The 20,017-nt window shown below is 39.0% G+C and overlaps 1 protein-coding gene across 1 annotated transcript; it reads left to right on the top strand.

Moving 5' to 3' along the window:
* The first annotated feature begins 7,083 nt into the window (after window positions 1-7,083).
* On the top strand, window positions 7,084-8,300 carry LOC147625379 (uncharacterized). The gene is made up of 2 exons (XM_086817972.1): window positions 7,084-7,861; window positions 8,209-8,300. Exons 1-2 carry the CDS (start codon window positions 7,084-7,086, stop codon window positions 8,298-8,300), a joined length of 870 nt encoding a protein of 289 aa, XP_086674098.1.
* Window positions 8,301-20,017: the final 11,717 nt, after the last annotated feature.

The following is a 20,017-nucleotide window of genomic DNA, read 5'->3' as shown; positions in this document are numbered from 1 at the left end:
GGCCTTAAGGCTCAAACTTCAGATTGAGCCTTTGCTCTCCATGCTAGTGCATCCCGACCTTAAGGCTCGAACTTTAGATTGAGCCTTTGTTCTCCATGCTAGTGTACCCCGGCCTTAAGGCTCGAACTTGAGTTTGAGCCTTTGCTCTCCATGCTAGTTCACCCCGGTCTTAAGGCTCGAACTTGAGTTTGAGCCTTTGCTCTCCATGCTAGTGCACCCCGGCCTTAAGGCTCAAACTTTAGATTGAGCCTTCATTTTCCATGCTAGTGTACCCCAGCCTTAAGGCTCGAACTTGAGTTTGAGCCTTTGCTCTCCATGCTAGTGCACCCCGGCCTTAAGGCTCGAACTTAAGATCAAGCCTTCATTCTCCATGCTAGTGTACCCTAGCCTTAAGGCTCGAACTTGAGTTGGGCCTTTGCTCTCCATGCTAGTACACCCTGGTGTTAAGGCTCGACCTTCAGATTGAGCCTTTGTTCTCCATGCTAGTGTACACCGGCCTTAAGGCTCGAGGAACTTGAGTTGGAGCCTTTGCTCTTGATGCTAGTGTACACCGGCCTTAAGGCTCGAACTTCAGATTGAGCCTTTGTTCTCCATGCTAGTGTACTCTGGCCTCAAGGCTCAAACTTGAGTTTGAGCCTTTGCTCTCCATGCTAGTGCACCCCTAGCATCTGAGTGCACAACTTGGATATAGAGCCAACCTTAAGATTGAACCTCCCCTACATGGAACTTATGTGTTAAGGCTCATTCTCCATGCTTAACTTTACATGAAACTTGGCCTTAAGGCTCAAACTTGAGTTCGAGCCTTGCCTATCTATGCTAGCGTATCCCTAGCATATGAGTGCACAACTTGGATCTAGGCTCCAGCTTAAGTTCGAGCCTCTCCTACATAAAACTTGGCCTTAAGGCTCGAACTTGAGCTTGAGCCTTGTTTCTATATGCTGGTGTACCCCTCTCATATGAGTGCACAACTTGGATCTAGACTCTAGCTTAAGTTCGGGTTTCCCCTATATATGAAACTTGGCCTTAAGTCTCCAATATACTAGTGTACCCCTAGCATATGAGTGCACAACTTGGATCTAGACTCCAGCTTAAGTTCAAGCCTCCCATACATGGAACTTCGCCTTAAGACTCAAACTTGAGTTTGAGCCTTGCCTCTCTATGCTAGCAAACCCCTAGCATATGAGTGCACAACTTAGATCTAGGCTTGAGCTTCTGTATGGATTAAGTAAATGCAAGTGAGGCCCCTACTATTCAAGAAAACTAAGTGAAGCATCAATAATTGTAGCATGCATTAAGTTTCTTAAGTTTGATAGGTTTTGATTTGATATGTAGCATTTAAATCTATTTTTTTCTAAGGTTTTGAAACTTTTTTTGTGCTTCACAGGAATGGAAGCTAGCAGAGCGCCCACTACCTCACAACCACATGGTGCACCAATCTTTACTCTCGATGTTCTCGAAACAACAACTCAAGCTAAAAGTGTCACTCCTAGAATTAAGGTGGATAAAACCTTCGAATTGAGTAACAAAGAAGGAGTAAAATGGTTTATGGATAGCTACGATGCTAGTGCAAACTTCAAAGGAGTCCTCCATTTATTTTTGTCTCAAGGTGATACATCATATGGAGATATGGGGATTGCGGTAGGTGCTAAGGATGATGTGGATGCAAGAGCAAACCCATGCTTCACATGCAATGTATTGCCAGAAGGAGAAACTATAAGAGCAAATAAGTTTTGCTTATCATTGGACACTTTTCACCTAGCAGACATGACTGGCAGTAAACTAGGAAAGGACAATTCTATTGTAAAGCTAGGATTGAAGATCATTGACTTTTCCAATCAAGAAGACTCAAGGGTGGATAGTGTGGAGGACCTGGTGAAAGCGGTGAGGCATGCAAAGAAGGCTTTGGATTCGCGAAAAAAGTCATACCTGAAAAGGAGACAACAACCACTCAAGTTAGGAAAATTGTGGAGAAAAAAGGCAAGGCCATAGTGAAGAGTGCACTTGAAGCATCTAGAAATACTGGTGCAACTTCTTCAAAACATAAAAAGGAGGGTGACAAAACAAAAGTCCTTGATGTAAGCATAATAGCAGCTGAAGACATGGCAGGCTCTCAGGTGCAAGAAGAGGAGAAAGCACTTGCAAAGAAGAGAAAGGCAAAGCACTCTACAAAGGTTCAAGAAATCTCTTCAAAGAGGCAAAGGACAAAACCAACAAGTGGTTCAAAGGAGATAGATGTGTCCGATGGACGAGTTAATGGAGGTTGAGACTCCAAACAAGGGCAGCAAAACAATGATCTCATTAGAAATAAAGAAGGGATATTATCCCTTTGGTCTAAATGAGGTCTTCAGCATTGATGTGATGAAATGTTATCCTGCTCCTTCAAACTATGTGTATAGAAGGTTAAATAAGAATTGGGTTCGTATTTTGATCCAAGACTTTATTGAGGACCCAAATCAAGAGGAGATACTTGCAATTCTGATGCCCTGCAATCGTGCTACGAAACAACCCCTTGATAAACTTGCAAAAGAAGATATTCATAAAGTTGAATATTGGATTATGTCTGGTCAACACTCCATTAGTGCTGCAAAAGCTTGCAGGCTCTAAATATGGCTAAAGTGACCCCTCAACTGCATTAGCAATTTAGGTTCAGGAGATCAAAGATAATTGTAAATTGCCCACCCAAGATTTCTCGTGACATTTCCAAGGATGCAAATTTATCTGTTGCAAAGTCAATGCAAAAGGAGCCATTCCTCGATCAACTTCTACAAGCTCGAGCACAATGGCATGCAAACGGTCGTCCTAATAAACCTTTACCTGGTGTTAATGAACCCAAGATGGACGAGTCTTGGAAGGTACTCTTTTGATTCTTTGCTATACCTTGGTAAATCATAGACATACATTACTTCTTCTTTACTTTTCATAATATCTTTTACGGATCTATAGTTTCAAGTGTAGCAGTAGCATAAGAAAGATGCATGTGAGGCTTCTTCTCAAACTGCATAAACTTAAGAGTTTGGTTTGAAATTGAACTTCAAGCCTCACCTCTCTGTGATGGTGTAGCACTTGAATATCTAATTGTGGCTCAAACTTAAGTTGGAGTCTCACTTGCAAGTGCTAGATTTGCATAGGGAGGTGATGCTCAAACCTAAGATTGAGCATCACCATTATATACTAGTTTAGCACTAGCAAGTGAGGCTCAAACTCAAGTTTGAGCATAAGCTCCAAATGATTGAAAACCCATAGATGCATGATTCCTCTTAATATTTTGTGATATCTATAGTAAGGGGGCTAACTTCTTACTTTGCAACTTTGCAGGCCTTTGTGGAGACCACCGAGCACACACTACATAAGAATTTTGTCAAAAATGATTTACACTTGCTTCTATGTGATGATGATGTATGGCAGAACTGGGTTAAGATCATGAGGCTATATGCAAAAGGCTTGCTACCAAATACAAAGGGCAAAACTCAAACTAAAGGTCTTGATCAAAATCCCAAACTTCCAACTTCGAAGAGTGGGCAAATTCAGCAGGCACCAAGAATAGTCACGCTAGGCCCAACGTTGTTTAGGTGCATTTTAGGCCTTCAAAAGAGTGAAGTTTTGGACATTCAAACAGCACTTCTTGACAATAGAATATTGCTTAAGAAGGGAAGCAAACCCATCAAAGAATGGATATGGAGGAGATGGCTTGGAAGCTTAAAATAGATCAAGTGCTCAAAGATGCAATAACCGCCTTCTATTTTGATCTGACAAGGGGAAAGATGACTTGGGAATAGGTGTGTGAGACATATAAGCTAGGGGAGTATGAGTATAATCAATTGAGGAGCTACAGCCAGTCCTTTGTTAGGGACTCTCTCAATCGTTCAAAAAAAAATCCTTCACTTTCAAAAAGTGTAGTAACTTTACTCAATCACGTATATAGAGCATCTATGGGTATTGTATCTCAACAAGAGTCTATTCCTTGGACAATTAGGGAGGTGGGTTTTGATATGACAAAGATTATAGCCTTCTGCAGTGAAGAGCATGTACCATTTCAACTGGCAATCATGGACCTACATGGTACAAAGGAGCAGCTCTCGTCAAAATTTTTCTCCAAGTTGGCACTTGCTTTGAACACACTAAACTCACAATATGAATATATTCTTGTGTGTTTTGTTGATTTCATCACCATTTCAATGCTTATCGAAGGGATTTCTAGCCAGTCAACAAAGGTGCACTATGAATTTGGCGTGATCCACACACAAAAAGATGATGCCTAGACATCTGGAATAGTTGAGATTGCAACTGTTATTCTTTTCATCAGCAAGGTTGACAAGTTTGAGGCCATTGATAAGGTTCTCACAAAAAATGTATTCATCTCAGGCTCTAGTGGCCAAAATAGAGAATTCATTGACAAAGGCTTTATTGACGGTCTCATCATAGGGTTTTGTCCTGAACACAGCTATGTTGTAGAGATATATTATGGTGGAGTTGTGCTAGAGGAGAGCTTGCTAAAGAAGAGACGATGTATTGCTTTATGCAAAGATGATTTGGAAGCGATGGCATTAGAATCAAAGTGCTTTGCTCTTTTAGACGGTCACCCGCCCTTGCAAGAGTGGTGTGGTGCAAGTGGCGGCACAAAAAAAGCACACTAGATGATGCAGAAAAAGAGAACCTTCAAAATCTTCACATTGAGGACCCGCCAAGTACATTGGAGGAAGACGAAGGTGATGATATTGACAACTAAAATGACACAGATGATGATAAAGAAGTTGGGGATGCTATAGACTTTGAAGATGCAAGGCAAAGGAATGAAGAGGACCAAGGGAATGGTGCTCTATTCAATGAGGATGCCGAAGACAATTTTGAAGATATTGGAAGGCATGAAAATGATGATGAAGGTGGGAATGGTGATGATGTATTGGATACTGCAAAAGCCATGGAAGCTTCAAATGTTGGGGTTGCTATGGCTGTTGAGAAGATTGGAGATACAGATGTCAACAAGGCTTTCCATGCTCATAGCACATCAAGCTCTCAACCAAAGAAAGGTGCACTAATAGTACTTATGAATGTACAACGAATGGTGATCATTGAAAGGAGCTTATCAACAAGTAATATTAACATAGGTCTTGTTCAAAGTGTGGATTTGTTGAAATAATTATTAGTCTTTTAATTAATACATTGGCTTTTTTGGATTCACTTTTAATATTTTTCTATTAAAGTGAATATTTTTATTCTAATTATCCTTGATTTCATGCCAACGTCTGGTACAAATGATGATGCACACTTACTATTAAGAAATTACTCCATATCCTAGTATAGCAGTGAGGCTCAAAATTAAGTTTGAGCCTAATACAAATGATGATGCACACTTACTATTAAGAAATTACACTTACTCCATATCATAGTGTAGCGGTGAGGCTCAAACTTAAGTTTGAGCCGTACCTCCACTTATGTCCAACCTTGGGGATGTCTTCCAACACAAGGCACAATCTCAAGTTGAGCGATCTTTACGTTGCCCTTGTAAGTGAGGCTCAAACTCAAGTTTGACCCTTGTGTGAAAGTCTTGGCAGGTAATATGGTTCCTAATTCATTATGGTACATCACTCAATGTTGAGTAATCTAAGTTTGGATACAAAGTATATGTGTAGATATAAAAATGACTAGTATTGTATTAGCCTTGGTGTATTATTTAAATCCTAAAAGTAATAGCATTTTATTTTAATCTTACAGATATATATATGAAGAAGGGAAAGACGAAGATAACATTGCTCAACTAGAACATCATCATGAAAGCCCTACTAGAGAGATCAACTCTCATGATTCAAATGCTAGAAATAATGAAGATAACATGGTGGAGGTAGATCACATCGATGATTCAGCTTTGCAAACTTTCTTCAAGGCCTTCAAGTGATAGGACTAAAGAGACTAAGGACATTCCTGATTTGCAAGTTAATGTTGAGGTTAGTGAGAATAAAGATAAAGTTAATGAAGAGCTTCAAGAGACTTTTGCAACCAAGGAGAGACAAGAAGAGATTGTCGAACAAATTGATGAGGCTACATATGCTACGAATAAAGAATAAAGGGAAAATAGTTGAAATCAAGGACTCTGTGAGGAGAGGGTGTTGAAGAAATTGACGAGGCTACATATGCTATGAATAAAGAGAGAATAGTTGAAATCAAGGACTCTGCGGGCGGACAGAGGGTGCCAAGAAAACTAAAGGTAGATCTTTTTCAATAGGATGTTATTTAAGATAATTTATTCAGCAATTTTGTGTGTTAAAAAGTATGTTTCTCAGCGAGAGTTGTTTTTGCAGGTACATCTGCTTCTAACAATCACAAGTTAAGTGCGCAAGAAATAGAGCAACGTGTTGAGGAGCTACATTGTCATACCATGGCACGTCTATGGTGTGAAACCATGCATATGAGGCCATTAAATGCAAATCCAAATGGATGGGATTAAGTGCCATGACTTGAGTCATTATATGATGCCTAAGTATATATGTTTATATTGTAAATGAGGTTCAATAAGACGAGCTGAGCCAGGTCTCGAAGCCTCTGTACATGAGTGTGGTGTGAATTATGGAGTTTTATGCTTATGGTAGACCTTGTAGTAGGGCATTGTCGGCATTGGCTATGGCGATCGCAGCTTTTCTTACTCTCGGATGATCCCCTCATCTACAACATTTCTGTCTGCAGCGGCCAAATCCAAGGTCACATCCAGAGATTAATAATGCCTAAAGATAAAAGCAGCCGCAGTTCAGCATCACAGAAAACCAAATATCATGCTTACAAGCCACACTCAAGCCATGGTAAGGGACATGACTTGACAGAAGGGGATTCTTCACAAGGTTCCGCAGGGAAAAAGGATTGGGAGGATGCAACTTGTCCGATTTGCATGGATTTTCCGCATAATGCTGTCCTCCTTTTCTATTCCTCATATGATAAGGGCTGTCGCCCATACATGTGTAACACCATCTATACCGGCATTCTAACTGTCTTGATCAGTATCGAAAGGCCTATCTGGGAACACAGAAAACTTGTTTTTTGAGAGAGCCAGTGCCTGAAAGTTCCTCTGACCAAGCTCTAGATGCAAGGGTAATAATGCCTAAAGATAAAAGCAGCCGCAGTTCAACATCACAAAAAAGCAGATATCATGCTTACAAGCCACACTCAAGCCATGGTAAGGGACATGACTTGACAGAAGGGGATTCTTCACAAGGTTCCGCAGGGAAAAAGGAGTGGGAGGATGCAACTTGTCCGATTTGCATGGATTTTCCGCATAATGCTGTCCTCCTTTTCTGTTCCTCATATGATAAGGGTTGTCGCCCATACATGTGTAACACCAGCTACCGGCATTCTAACTGTCTTGATCAGTATCGAAAGGCCTATCTGGGAACACAGAAAACTTGTTTTTCGAGAGAGCTAGTGCCTGAAAGTTCCTCTGACCAAGCTCTAGATGCAAGGGTTGGGAGATTGTTGAACACCACCAATACTGAATCTGTTAGGATGGCTCAAAGAAGTGGAAGGAATGTAGTCGTCAATGGACTAGGAGGAGCTACAGCCATGCAAGGTTTGGATCTCGAGCCAGCATCAGTGGATGAGGGTGAGTGCGCAAATGAACCTGAACAGTCTGGAGCATCTTCAGCCTTTGTAAAAGGTGACATGGAGGGTCTATTTTGTCCTCTTTGCAGAGGCAAAGTGAAAGGATGGAAAGTAGTGAATTCAGCCAGGGAACATCTAAATCACAAGGCCAGGAACTGTGCACAAGAGTTCTGTTCATTCAAAGGTACTTATGAGGAGCTTCGTGTCCATGCTAGACGTGAACATCCATTGGCTCGGCCTTCTGAAGTTGACCCAGTTTGTCAAAGCGGCTGGAGACGTATATGCAAGGTGGTGGCTTGCGTGGCAAAAATACGAAGGATTTTTTTTAAAAAGGGAATATCTGAATATTAATCATGAAAAAAGGAGGTGCAGCGTATTTTCAATTTTGGAAATCCGTGTTTTTGGCTGCAAAAGGGAATGGGCACCGAATTCCCTGCAGGAAATAGAGGAAAACCAGGCAAACAGTGCATATGGAAGGGGAGGGGTGTAAAAACCAGAACGAGAGCAGATATCTACCAGAGATTCAAAAATTGTGAGGAAGCCTACTGTTTAGGGCATCCTGGGGTTTGAATTAAAGAGAAAATGAAGCACTATCCAACGTCATGATCTTCAAAAATCTCACAGTATTCAAGCGAAATGATGTCAAAACCTTTACGAATGCTGAATTTGGTGCATACTGCCAGCGAAGCAGAACATGGGAAAAGCGAAATTCATAAATTCGCTTTTTTTTATTATTCTAAGATAAGTATTTTTTTTTTGTGTTTTGTTACTTATGATTTTCAAAAATCGTAAAGCCCTTGGATAAAAACATTACTCTTTTAAGGTTTTGAGCCGAGAAGGCTTTGGAAAAGAGTCTTGGTATATGAAAGTATTAAAATACAAAGAGTTTCTGGGATTTGGATTTTATTTTGTAAAAAGCTACTTGGTTGGATTTTGGATTTCTAGACATGGAGTTTTCTAAAATCACATGAATATGTTGTACATATGCCATATGCCATCTTTTGCTTTGTGAGTTGTTGGAATCTGAAAGCAGGTTTTCATGAGATCAAGAGTCATCTTGAAATGGTGGAGTTGGCAATATATGAAATATGTGATGTGAATGGACACATGTATATGGAAATCTTTTGTAGATTGTGTTATGCCTACATGTGATATGTTTGAGGCATTTGGAAAAAGGAGTCAGGAGATCTATGCTTGGAACTGGTCATGCTCTTGACACTGTGCAATCATCAAGTTGAATTTGGAGATGTATTGAAGTGAATTGGCACATGTACATGTCATCAAAGTGGAGATGTCTTATGCTCCTTGATGAGTTATATGTTTTGTTTCCTTGCTGGGATTTGAAGCTACTCTCACAGCCAGAAGTCTCGCACTTGCCCAGTGATACTGCCCACGTCACGACAACGTTCTGATACACAAAAGAGTAGGCCTCTAGTGTAAACACATTAAAGTGTTATCATTCTTCTGTATCGTATGCAGAAAATATTCCTCATGCAATCACCATAAAGAAACATGCACTTATACTTGATCTTAATGGAGTTTTACTCAACAAGGAAGAGAAGAGGCATCCACAAACAAATTGTATTCGAATTGATATTGGTCGCACCACAGTTGTTATTTGCCCCGGGTGTTTTGAATTTTTGGATGAGATTAGTACTTTCATGTTGGTATTTGGTCCACCATCCTACACAAGAATGTTTGTGCCTATGTAAACACTCTTGAACAGTATGAACATAAGAAATATCATTTCTTTATGGTGTGGGGACAAGAAGAATGTTATATCCATAATCTTCAAAAAGTGTATAGGCCAGATAAGCCTACTGTTAAGGCTATGTTTAAACCTTTACTCAAGGTTTGGAATCAGTGCCAAGATATTTGCAATAAGAAGAATACATTGCTTATTGATGATAGCCCTTTCAAGGGATGTGTTAATCCAAAAGACAACTATCTCTTCCTTGAAAGTTTTCAAGGAGGGCACGACTACGTACTGTGCAATGACCTTCTACCCTACCTTTTAAATCTAAGTAATACAAATGACATTAGGTCTATTATTTTGCTTAATCGGCTAGGTCAATCTCCTATCACACATGGTCATAATTTATTTATCGATTTTCAAGATGTACTGGAAGAATGGCTCCAATTCACCTCTCAATTTTTGCGAGAAGAGCTCAATGAATATTCAGATGAAGTGGAAAACTCATCTTGTGCATCTTCACACTTACCATTGTATGGCGATAAGCTAAAGTATGCCCAATCAAGAGGGAAAAAAAGAGAAGTAGAATCCATAAGCAAGGATCTAGCAATGTTGGCATCCAAAGCTGGAGTACCATTACTATCCAAAGACCAGCTAAGCTTGTTAAAAGTGTGTTACAAAACAAGGATTTTGAGTGATCAACACGCTATTGCTTATGCTACTCGCTTGGGATATGATCATGGTCATCTCATAAGTGGAGTTGTAGAGCATACATATCAAGGCTACAAAAGGCTTACTTGAGCTTATGGGTAGGATAATGTCTGGTTTCATTAAACATTGAGTGACAATATAATCAGATTCCAACCTAACCCATACTAGTTGTTGCTGCAGGTCGAAGGAAACCATTGCTGAGGTCTAAACATGCAGTTTGAAGTATGGGATCTGCACAAATATCAAGACTTGTTGGGTGCAGAATGTTTGAAGCCATTTTGTACTAAAAGCCCATAAGATAGACTTAGGCTTTGGCCAAAACAATGTGCTTAGATGGGTTTAATTTTTGGATTGTACAAGCCAAATCTTTACACTATTGTATCAAGCAATCAAATGCCATTGTACTCCAAACTTACTATCATTTGATTATCTCTTTTGTCAATATTTGCAATTGATTGCAATGAAGATGTGTTTGTTTTTTATTGAAGATATTGCCTTGTCAAGGTGTAAGGCTATGAATATTATAATTTAATTTAGATGGACTCAATTATCTCAACAGTGAAAATCTTTTATACATCATATTCAATAAATTTGATGAAATTTAGCATTGACAATATACTCGCTCTTTTATTTTTTTGGTTGAACTTCTGAGGTATTGGAGCGTTTGTCTATGAAGGTTTAAGACCATCCATATCATGGATGAATTTATGTTGTTGGCACATAATATATTTATTTAAAATTCTGAATGTCCATTAACTATACATTTTGTTTTCAACAGGATATGTTGAAGCATATAGCTTTGATTTCAAGTGTACAGAAAACTTACTATTGAGGTGGCACCAATCATTGGTGACTCATGTACCTAGAAGCAAAAGAGTTCCACCACCCCCAATAAGGAAACAAAGAAGAGTATTGATACTTGAACTCAATGGTGTTTTACTTAAGACCATTGATGCAACATGGTGATGTATGTCCAGATTGGGCCAAACATATGCATCTTGTGGAAGAGATACAAGTGTTTGGCATTTGATTCGCAAAGATGCATTCACTTTTCTTGATTTTTGTATGCAATGGTTTGAGGTATGGATCTGGAGTACTAATAGACTACAAAGGACCCGACGCATTCTTGAGTTGTGCTTTCCTCGGCACCATAAAAAGTTTAAGGTCGTAGCAGGGCAGGTAGCATGTCAAAAGACTGATCTTCTAGTTGGATATCGATTTGTATACCACAAAAACTTGGATGTAGCATGGAGAATTTTTCATGACCTGGATGGAAATAACACGCTAATTTTTTATGATACCCTCTACAATGTAATGTGGAATATGCCCGAAACCTACTTGATTTTTCCAAAGATGTGGAATCAAAATATAGAGGAGCTTCAAAGTTTTTGGAGACAACAATCAGCGCATGGTTACTTGGTTGGATTTATGCAAAGAACAAATAGGAGTATACTTGCAACACTTTAGTAAATGAAGCAGCTTATGATAGAGAAACTTTGTATGTATTGGAGCAATACATGAGAAAACGCTATGTTTGAGATACAATTTGTACTCAATTATTATCTTGACAAAGTGTCTGCGAAGGGTTTTTGTCTTTGGATGAATTGTAAACTTGAATGTAACAATCTCATTGAAATTTGATTGCTTCTGGTGTTTCTAAACACCACACTTTTTGGAGATCCCTCAATTCTAAGGTTCCTTTTCCAAGTGTTCTTTGGCATTATTATCCCATGTTTTTACTTCAATGTCCCTCAAATTTGAGCATATATATCATGATTTATAATCTTGATATAGTGTCTAAGATAGGTTTTTATATGTGGATCAATCGTAAACTTAGCACATTGTTACTGTCATTGAGATTTACTTTTTGTTTTGTTGTTTCTAACACCACACCCTTTAGAGATCTCTCATTTCTAAGGTTTCTTTTTAAGTGATATCCCTCAATTCTAAGGTTCCTTTTCCAAGTGTTCTTTGGCATTATTATCCCATGTTTTTACTTCAATGTCCCTTAAATTTGAGCATATATATCATGATTTATAATCTTGATATAGTGTCTAAGATGGGTTTTTATATATGGATCAATCGTAAACTTAGCACATTGTTACTGTCATTGAGATTTACTTTTTGTTTTGTTGTTTCTAACACCACACCCTTTAGAGATCTCTCATTTCTAAGGTTCCTTTTTAAGTGATATTTAGATTTCTTTTGGCAAATTAAATAAAGCCCATGTTTTTACTTCAATGTCTCAAAGTGGAGATAGTATTTAACATTATCTTCTTCATATGAAAGGTGTTGTATATACTCAATTAAGTTTAGTGTCATGTTTCCCTTGTCCTTCCAATATTGTTGCGTATGTATCTATACAACTACAAACAAATACGCCAAATAGTTGTGTCCTTGAGATATAATCTAATGGCACAAAGAGTGCACCAACAATAGATGTTAGCTCAAACTACACAAAAATACCGAGTTTCCAACCAATCCTATAAGAAATGGGACTCGAATAATTCCCAAAATTCCTAAATTTCTCTTATATACCTAATGAACCATATACCCATATTCCTAATATCACATGATATTTTGGTTTATTATGTTAACACCCTCTCTCAACAAAATATTAATGGCTATTATGATGTCAATGATATCTCTAGCTACTATTTACAATGCCATTTATGATGACAATCCTGGAAGTGCCCGCAGGACTTACTCATGCTGATTTACAATGCGATTTATGATGACATATGCTAGACATCGAGTAATTATATTTCACTTAGGATAGAGGGGTGACCACAGGTGGGGGCTGACTTGCCTAGGAAGCCACCTATGCCTTTTATAGCATTAAGCCAAAACATCCAAAATAGTCATATTTGTTGGACAACCTCGGCAAAGAAACCTTGACTCAACATAGAATAGTAAATAGATTAGATATGGAGGAAGTATCCCCCTTGATAGCCAAGACACTCATAAAACTTTTCTTGATATTGATATCTCTCTCAATCTTCTTGATGCCGATGCAGCTCTTAATCTTCTTGATGTCGATGTTTCTCTTGATTGTCTTCATGTTGATATAGATCTTGATGTAGATGTAGCTCTTGGTCTTGTTCATCCTTGATTTCATTATTTTGTGAAATCCATCTAGGTAAAGATAATTCATGTTCTGAATGTGTTGATGAAATCTTACATGATGATGCATATCCCTTTTAGATGATCGTGCAATTAATATGCTTAAGTGGGTCTTAACCTTATCAGTCACTTGGTGTCTTGCCCTTATACAATTTATTTATAAGCATGATTGATGAGTTACATGAAGCATACAAGCTCATAAATTCTATTGTCCCAAGAAGTAATGCTAATTATACATATTTATATCTTGTTTTGTATTAACAAATTGATCACTTAAATCAAGGGGAAAACCTAATTTGATGATTTATAGAGGTTTAGCAACATAAAAATAGGAAGTTCCAATCTTAAAATGCCTAAAAACCCTAAGATCATTAGAACTAATCAAGATATTAATGAAAGCAATTTTCTCATAATTGTGCATTATAGAGCACTCTCAAGGCAAATCAAGGGTCTTTCTCAATATGAATCTTTGATTGGCATTACAAAGCCCGCAATGGTATGCTTCAATATCCAATGGTACAAAATAACCTCAATGGTATTCTTGAATCCCCAATGATCCAAAATCACCTTAATCACTTAATTAGTAGACGTAATTCACTATTCGTATTGTAGAAGAATGACCATTTTGGAGTGTAAAATTGAAAGACTTTCTTCACAAATTATTCAAGAGGCACTTATAGCAATGGGTTGACATGAGTTTCAAACCACTAATTAACCTTGAAAATGTTGCCTTAATCACCTTTGTGCCAAAAGTAGCTTCTATGATACTCCCAAAGGCAAGTGGCAATGTTTGCCACGTTTTAAAAAATGAGATTGCAATCATGTTTTCTATCCTTGAGAACCCCTGGGTATGCAAAAAATTAGGTTAAAACATCAAGATTAGGCTACCATTGCATCTCTCCAAAAATGCAAGCTCTACTTGCAGTAGTGAAATCGACAACATGGCACATTAATGCATTCAACTGATGAGCTCCCCCTCTACAACTTTGAGTTCACGAAGGGATGCAAGTGGTAGTATGGTCAATGATGGGATGTGAAATAAGGAATTAGTCCTCCACTAATATGGGGTAGAAAGAAAGATCATCTACAAGCTTCATATCTAGGGTTTATGAAGATTATCTTGATCAAGATTAGTAAATGAAGATGAAAGCATAAAGACTAAGGATCATGGATTTGATACCATGTTGGAAATTGCATGAGATCAATCAACGAGCTATGGAGGATTAAATATCTCCATGACAGTGGAGTGTGAAGAAGAGTGAAGGAGAAGCCTAAGCACACAAGGGAGAGAAAAGTGGGCACAACACAAGATGAATGTATTATGAAACGGGGGTGGTCAAAAAGCGAGCCAAGAGTAGCGAGCACAAAGGAATGAGTAGAGCTCAAGCTTTTGTGAAAGTGAGCAGGTAGGGGCATGGTATGATGTTAAGCGAGCATGCAATGTTAAAGAGAAGATTGGAACCACAGTGCAATTTTGTAGCAATCAAACAAAGACATGAAATGTTCTAAAATGACCATTGCAATAAAAAATTTTTCAAACCAATGGTGCAGATACAAAAAATCACTATTAAACCCATATTGCTTTGGCTCGCTAAAAAGATGTTGAATCTATAGTATTCACAATGTTGGAGAGCCATTAGCAAACAAAAGACAATAGATAGGAAAATTTATAAAATAACCAAAACATTTCCAAAACAATCACTAATAAACTCGTACTACGGTTCAACTAGTATGACATGACTCCCATACATATTTCAACTAAAGTGGGTTGCAGGTTCCTAAAGCTATTGAGGATGACTTCTAATAGACTTAGTTAGCATGTCTTTTACAATTCTCTCAGAAATACAAACTTGATGAATATGCATATTGTTATTCACATTCTGTCCAAGAATCATTAAGAACACAAAGTATATGTGCATGCATGTAAGATATGGTCTTTTCTTGGCCACTCTATCTCTGAATTCCACACATGAACACATTGGACTCTTCTGAATAGTGACCTCTATCAGAGGTGTGTCTTGGCTCCCATTCGTCAATGGATTAATACTAAACGTTTCCTTATATGGCTGCCTACAACTTCTGCATGCATATCTAAGGCCGCAGTGATTTGACCAAATGTAGCCTTTGAAATTCCTCGTCGATATGGAAATTGTTTCACCTCCTTGTTTGTCTCGCTAGTGCCTTTTGCAAGCTCCCTTTCTAGAAAAAACTCAAGAGGAATACCAATGTCATATCCTACTCTAATAAGCTTGCAGGCTTCTTTCACTTGTAACTTGGTACCTTTAGCAATGGGCCAAACACAAGGGACATCCTCTGGTGGATGTAATATTGTCTTTGTAATTTTCCAAGTGTACCTAACATCTGTATTACAAAAATAGCAATACTTCTCCTTTTTCTAGGAGAATAGTTGACAATCACTCCAAAAACAAGGACTGACATCACCCCCTCGCAACTTTGAGCTACACTTTTTCCCCGATGCCCAGTGGTTGCACTCAACTCGATTCACTGTTGGTATCCTCTGCAAGGCCCATTTTGTATCATGCACATCACTTTCAAGGCTCTCTAAAACTTGGCATTGCTCATCGACCTCTTGCAGGCTCTAACCTCTCTCTTGTCACATAGTTGCCAAAGTTTTCTTATGTCGAGTCGTGTAGTGTCCTTTTGGCTCGAATAGTTTTATTCTCACCCCACTAAAGCTCTCTCAACCAAAAGCTCCAATGTAGGCCCAGAACCTGTGTATTTTCCTTCCAAGAAAGCGAGTTGTCTGGCACATTGGAAGTAAGCATTGATTAGATCTGTCACACAAGCATCATAAAGACTAATCTTTTGCCTATACCCCTCCCCTGCCAACCAGCTTGCATGCTTGGTCTCCGACATATTTGTCCTTGGGACAAGAGCATTGACAATAGGCTCTCCATCCTAGGTAGAAATTGATTAAAAACAATGCAGTGCACATAAGTAGGAGGCACACAATAATACAATGAATAATCTCTTACAAACATTACCTTTAAAATGAAATGACCCCATCGACTAACCCTATAGTGCCACCAACTCAACCAGCTAGCAAGCTTAGGGATGTTTCTATCAGTTGCCCACCATGTTCGTATCCTGCGAAATTACTGAAGGGCACTTTCTTTATTTAGGACAGTCCTCCACTTCTCACACATCTCCCTGTGCTTTTCTTGATGTGGGCTATAGATGTACCTCTGCATGTGGACACGAAGGTTGTCTTCCCAATGCCATAAACATGACCTTTCTCTTTCAATCATCTCCTTGCCGTCGTTGAAGACACGTCTCACTACATTCCAGTTAGCGCTAGCCTCATCCACCATAAACCCAAAAAAAATTGCTACCTTCCCTGTGTGCTCCACCATTACCAAATTCATGTTTTCCCAAAACATGACTTGAGCATCCGCATCCTCTTCTCTAAATTCACAAGTTGCTATTGTCAACAGCTCACCAATCCTGCATGCCGCAAATGGAAACAGAGTTATATTAAAGACACAAAACAAGTAATGCTCTCTAACACTTGTAACTTACATGTGGTCATAAACATGTGCTCCCATTGTATGCCATCTAGTATCCACTCGATGCACATGATCAAAGCAAACCCATGCTTGATGAAGATCCCCATTCCCATCCTTGTCCATTTGCCGAACAATGTCAATCCCAGAACCAGGTCCAGTAGTAGACATCTTAAAGATAAAGCAACGCTCAGTAGTAGTGGTGGCTTGCAATGGAAATCGAGAACCATGGAAGAACTCAAAATGGCATGTTCTTTTTAGATTAAGAATGGCTTCATATCCTTCACCCAGAGGCCGTGTTGTTTTTCGTGTTTACATTACCATCTGCTTCACCCTGCATTCATAAAGCATACTTAGTGTATTAAAGATGATAATTGCATACTATTCTTTGCTAAATTGCACTTCCTACATACTTTTTGACATTTATCAAACTTTGCAACTCTTGCGACATCTCCTGCAGCTCCCTCTTTGTCATAAATTCTCCCTGTGCCTTGTCATCATCAGTGAACGCTCTTAGAACCACCTCCCTTGCCACAATCATTTGTACCTTTCTGGGCCCAGCGTTGTGGTCGATGCCCACTGCACCACGTGCTACAAAGGCCTTGATATTTCATATCGATGCTCAGCACATTCCCTTGGAAACCATGTGTGTATGTTTGCCATAATGAATAAATAGTCTGCTGTGCATTGATTCTTTTGGCATAAAATAATAGACACAAGCATGACATTCTTTAAGACACATTGGCACATGCTTGCAGAAAAAACACTCAAGGTTCCCGAAGCTCTATCAGCTGCCCATTCCAGTGGAGTTTGTTTGGTTGATTCATATGTGTCCTAAAGGAGCAGTGCTCATTCATGCACTGGAAGGTTCCCCCACAGAAGCTCTTCCTAAGCATTGATTTCTTCTATCTCTTCAGTGTCCAAGTCACTGCAAAGCACAATGCTCTCTAATTCAATGCAGAATGCAAAACAAAAAATGTCAAAGTCAAAGTTAATGCCACTTGCATTGGAGTACTCTTTCGAGAACTGGGAGGAAATATAGTTGAGGGGCCTTGTTCTAGGGTCTCAAAATAATTCTCTGATTTGGCAATATATACAGAGGACAATGAATGCTCCAGGATAAAATATGCCTCATCTCCAATCCCTGCATACAAGTGTAAAGGACAAATGGGCTCATACTCTCCTCCAATTTCAAGTAAGGCCTCCACATTTATCCCACCAATAGTTCCAAGCTTCCCCCGGATCATGTTGATTGACACAAGACATTTGCCATTCGAAAAGGGGACTCGGATGCATGCACCCATTGTAGAATGGAGGAAAACACGAGCCTCCCTGCATAATGCAATCATAACAACAATTAAGGAATTTACATTGAATATTAGCCAAAAATATTTTGAATTTACATTGAATATTAGCCAAAAATATTTTGATACTAGATGTTCTTGCTCTAATCAATAGCATACACCAGCCATAATACAATTTTGCCAGGCTCATTGTAAGACTATGGGTAGAAGCAAATAAAAATATTTATTGCAAAAACAGTCATAATGAAGGGTATCAAAAAGAGTACATGTTGTATATATTTCCTGTTAGATTTCAAAAACTCTACCAGTTGGATGCCATAGCATAACTAAACTAGCTAGATTTAAAAAAATCAAAAAAATATTGACCAAACCCTTAAATTTTAGTGTTGAAATTCATTAGTGTTAGGATAAAAAAATTTATCCAATGCCTAACTTAGGGTTTTTAGTAGTCGGCTACTTCTTATGAAGCAATTACTTAAGGCTTTTAGTAGCCGGCACAGAAGTATCTTCCCTCGAACACACACGCAGAGAAGCGATCATGAAGCATCATACGTCTCCCCAGCAAAGAAACGCTGATCTCATGTGCAGGGCCCTCTCCCCACTCCAATCTTTCTCCCCAACAAAGAGACGCAGAAAGGTATCATCCATGAATTTGTGCTATTTTGCGTGAATGAATTTGTGCGCTCAGTGCACAAAATAATAGGATGTTTTGCTGCCGCCACACTCCACACAGTATGAGATGTGTGGCGTTACTTCTTGCTATTTTTCTTGAATGAATTTGTGCGCTCAGTGCACAAAATAATAGGATGTTTTGCTGCCGCTACACTCCACGCACAGTATGAGATGTGCGGCGTTACTTCTTGCTATTTTTCTTGAATGAATTTGTGCGCTCAGCACACAAAATAATAGGATGTTTTGCTGCCGACCATTGAAAAAATCATCACGATTTTAAGTTCGTTTCAAGCTTCGCGGGCGCTGCCCCCGAACTCCCCCGCCAACCACATTTGGTGATCATCTATTTCAACTAAGAAGATTAGGAGAGTCCGACCTAACAACTCTCATGGCACATTTGGACAATGAGGACAAGCTGTGGGTTGAGAGAGAGATGCAAAGTGCGTCTGCCAAAGGAAGGCCCAGTTGGCTTCATTTGCCAATCCAGATTATGACTTGGCTCTTGTGTTCAAGGACGAGATGGAGCAAAAAATTGATGAGGCATCAAATGGACCACTTGCCGAGTCTGCTAGGGAGAATGTGACTCGAAAGATAGAAGTTCTCTACAGAGGAAAAACATCAAAATATGCAAGGATTGCTGATCCCTCCAACAGTGAGGCCTTTTGGTGTGCGGTGCTCTCCCTCCCATGGCACGTGTCAACCAATCATGTGGCCACAGAGGAAAAGCTCAATATGATAGGTTCTTCATGCATCAGAGACATAGATAAGGCTCACATTGTCAAGCTATTATGACAACTCTCAGGCTGCAGTGCGATCACTTGAGGGTATGCCAAATGATAAGACAAAGGTTAGGGAATTGGTTCACATGTACTCCTACTGGCTTCAGATCACGGAGCTGGGTTTGAGAATCCAAAATGATATTAAAAATGCCGGCCCCCCTTGGATCCCCCCGGCAGAAGAAATTTAGAGAGAGTAGTGTAAGAACATGCTATCTATATGGTGCTGTCTCAAACACATACATAGACTATCTCTCTTACTACTGTCGATATTATGCATAGACTTTATGTATACAAGAAGCTCAAAAAACTCACATTTAATGTCTTCTTGGTTGAGAAACGGCTCACACAGTCGAGAGAGGAGACCAGAGCAAACATGTGCATCTAAAGAACAATAGCACAAAAAGAAAAAAGTTTGTCCTTAAAAAAGTGTTCGATTACGAAATATCACTTCTAAAGTTTATTAGTACTCAATATTGAATGCCTTGAGATTTGGACTATCGAATCTTTATATATTTTCCAATAAATTTGAATGCCTTGAATTGAACACCTGAAAAGGGCTTCGTAAATATTTTCCAATGAAGATTTTTTTAAAATTTTCAATACAGCATTAAATGCCTTGGAATTTGG

Source organism: Cibotium barometz, chromosome 24 (assembly GCF_041138505.1).
Source record: "Cibotium barometz isolate CiBa-2024 chromosome 24, ASM4113850v1, whole genome shotgun sequence".
NCBI classification, from domain to species: domain Eukaryota; kingdom Viridiplantae; phylum Streptophyta; class Polypodiopsida; order Cyatheales; family Cibotiaceae; genus Cibotium; species Cibotium barometz.
This window is presented reverse-complemented; position numbering and strand designations above follow the sequence as displayed.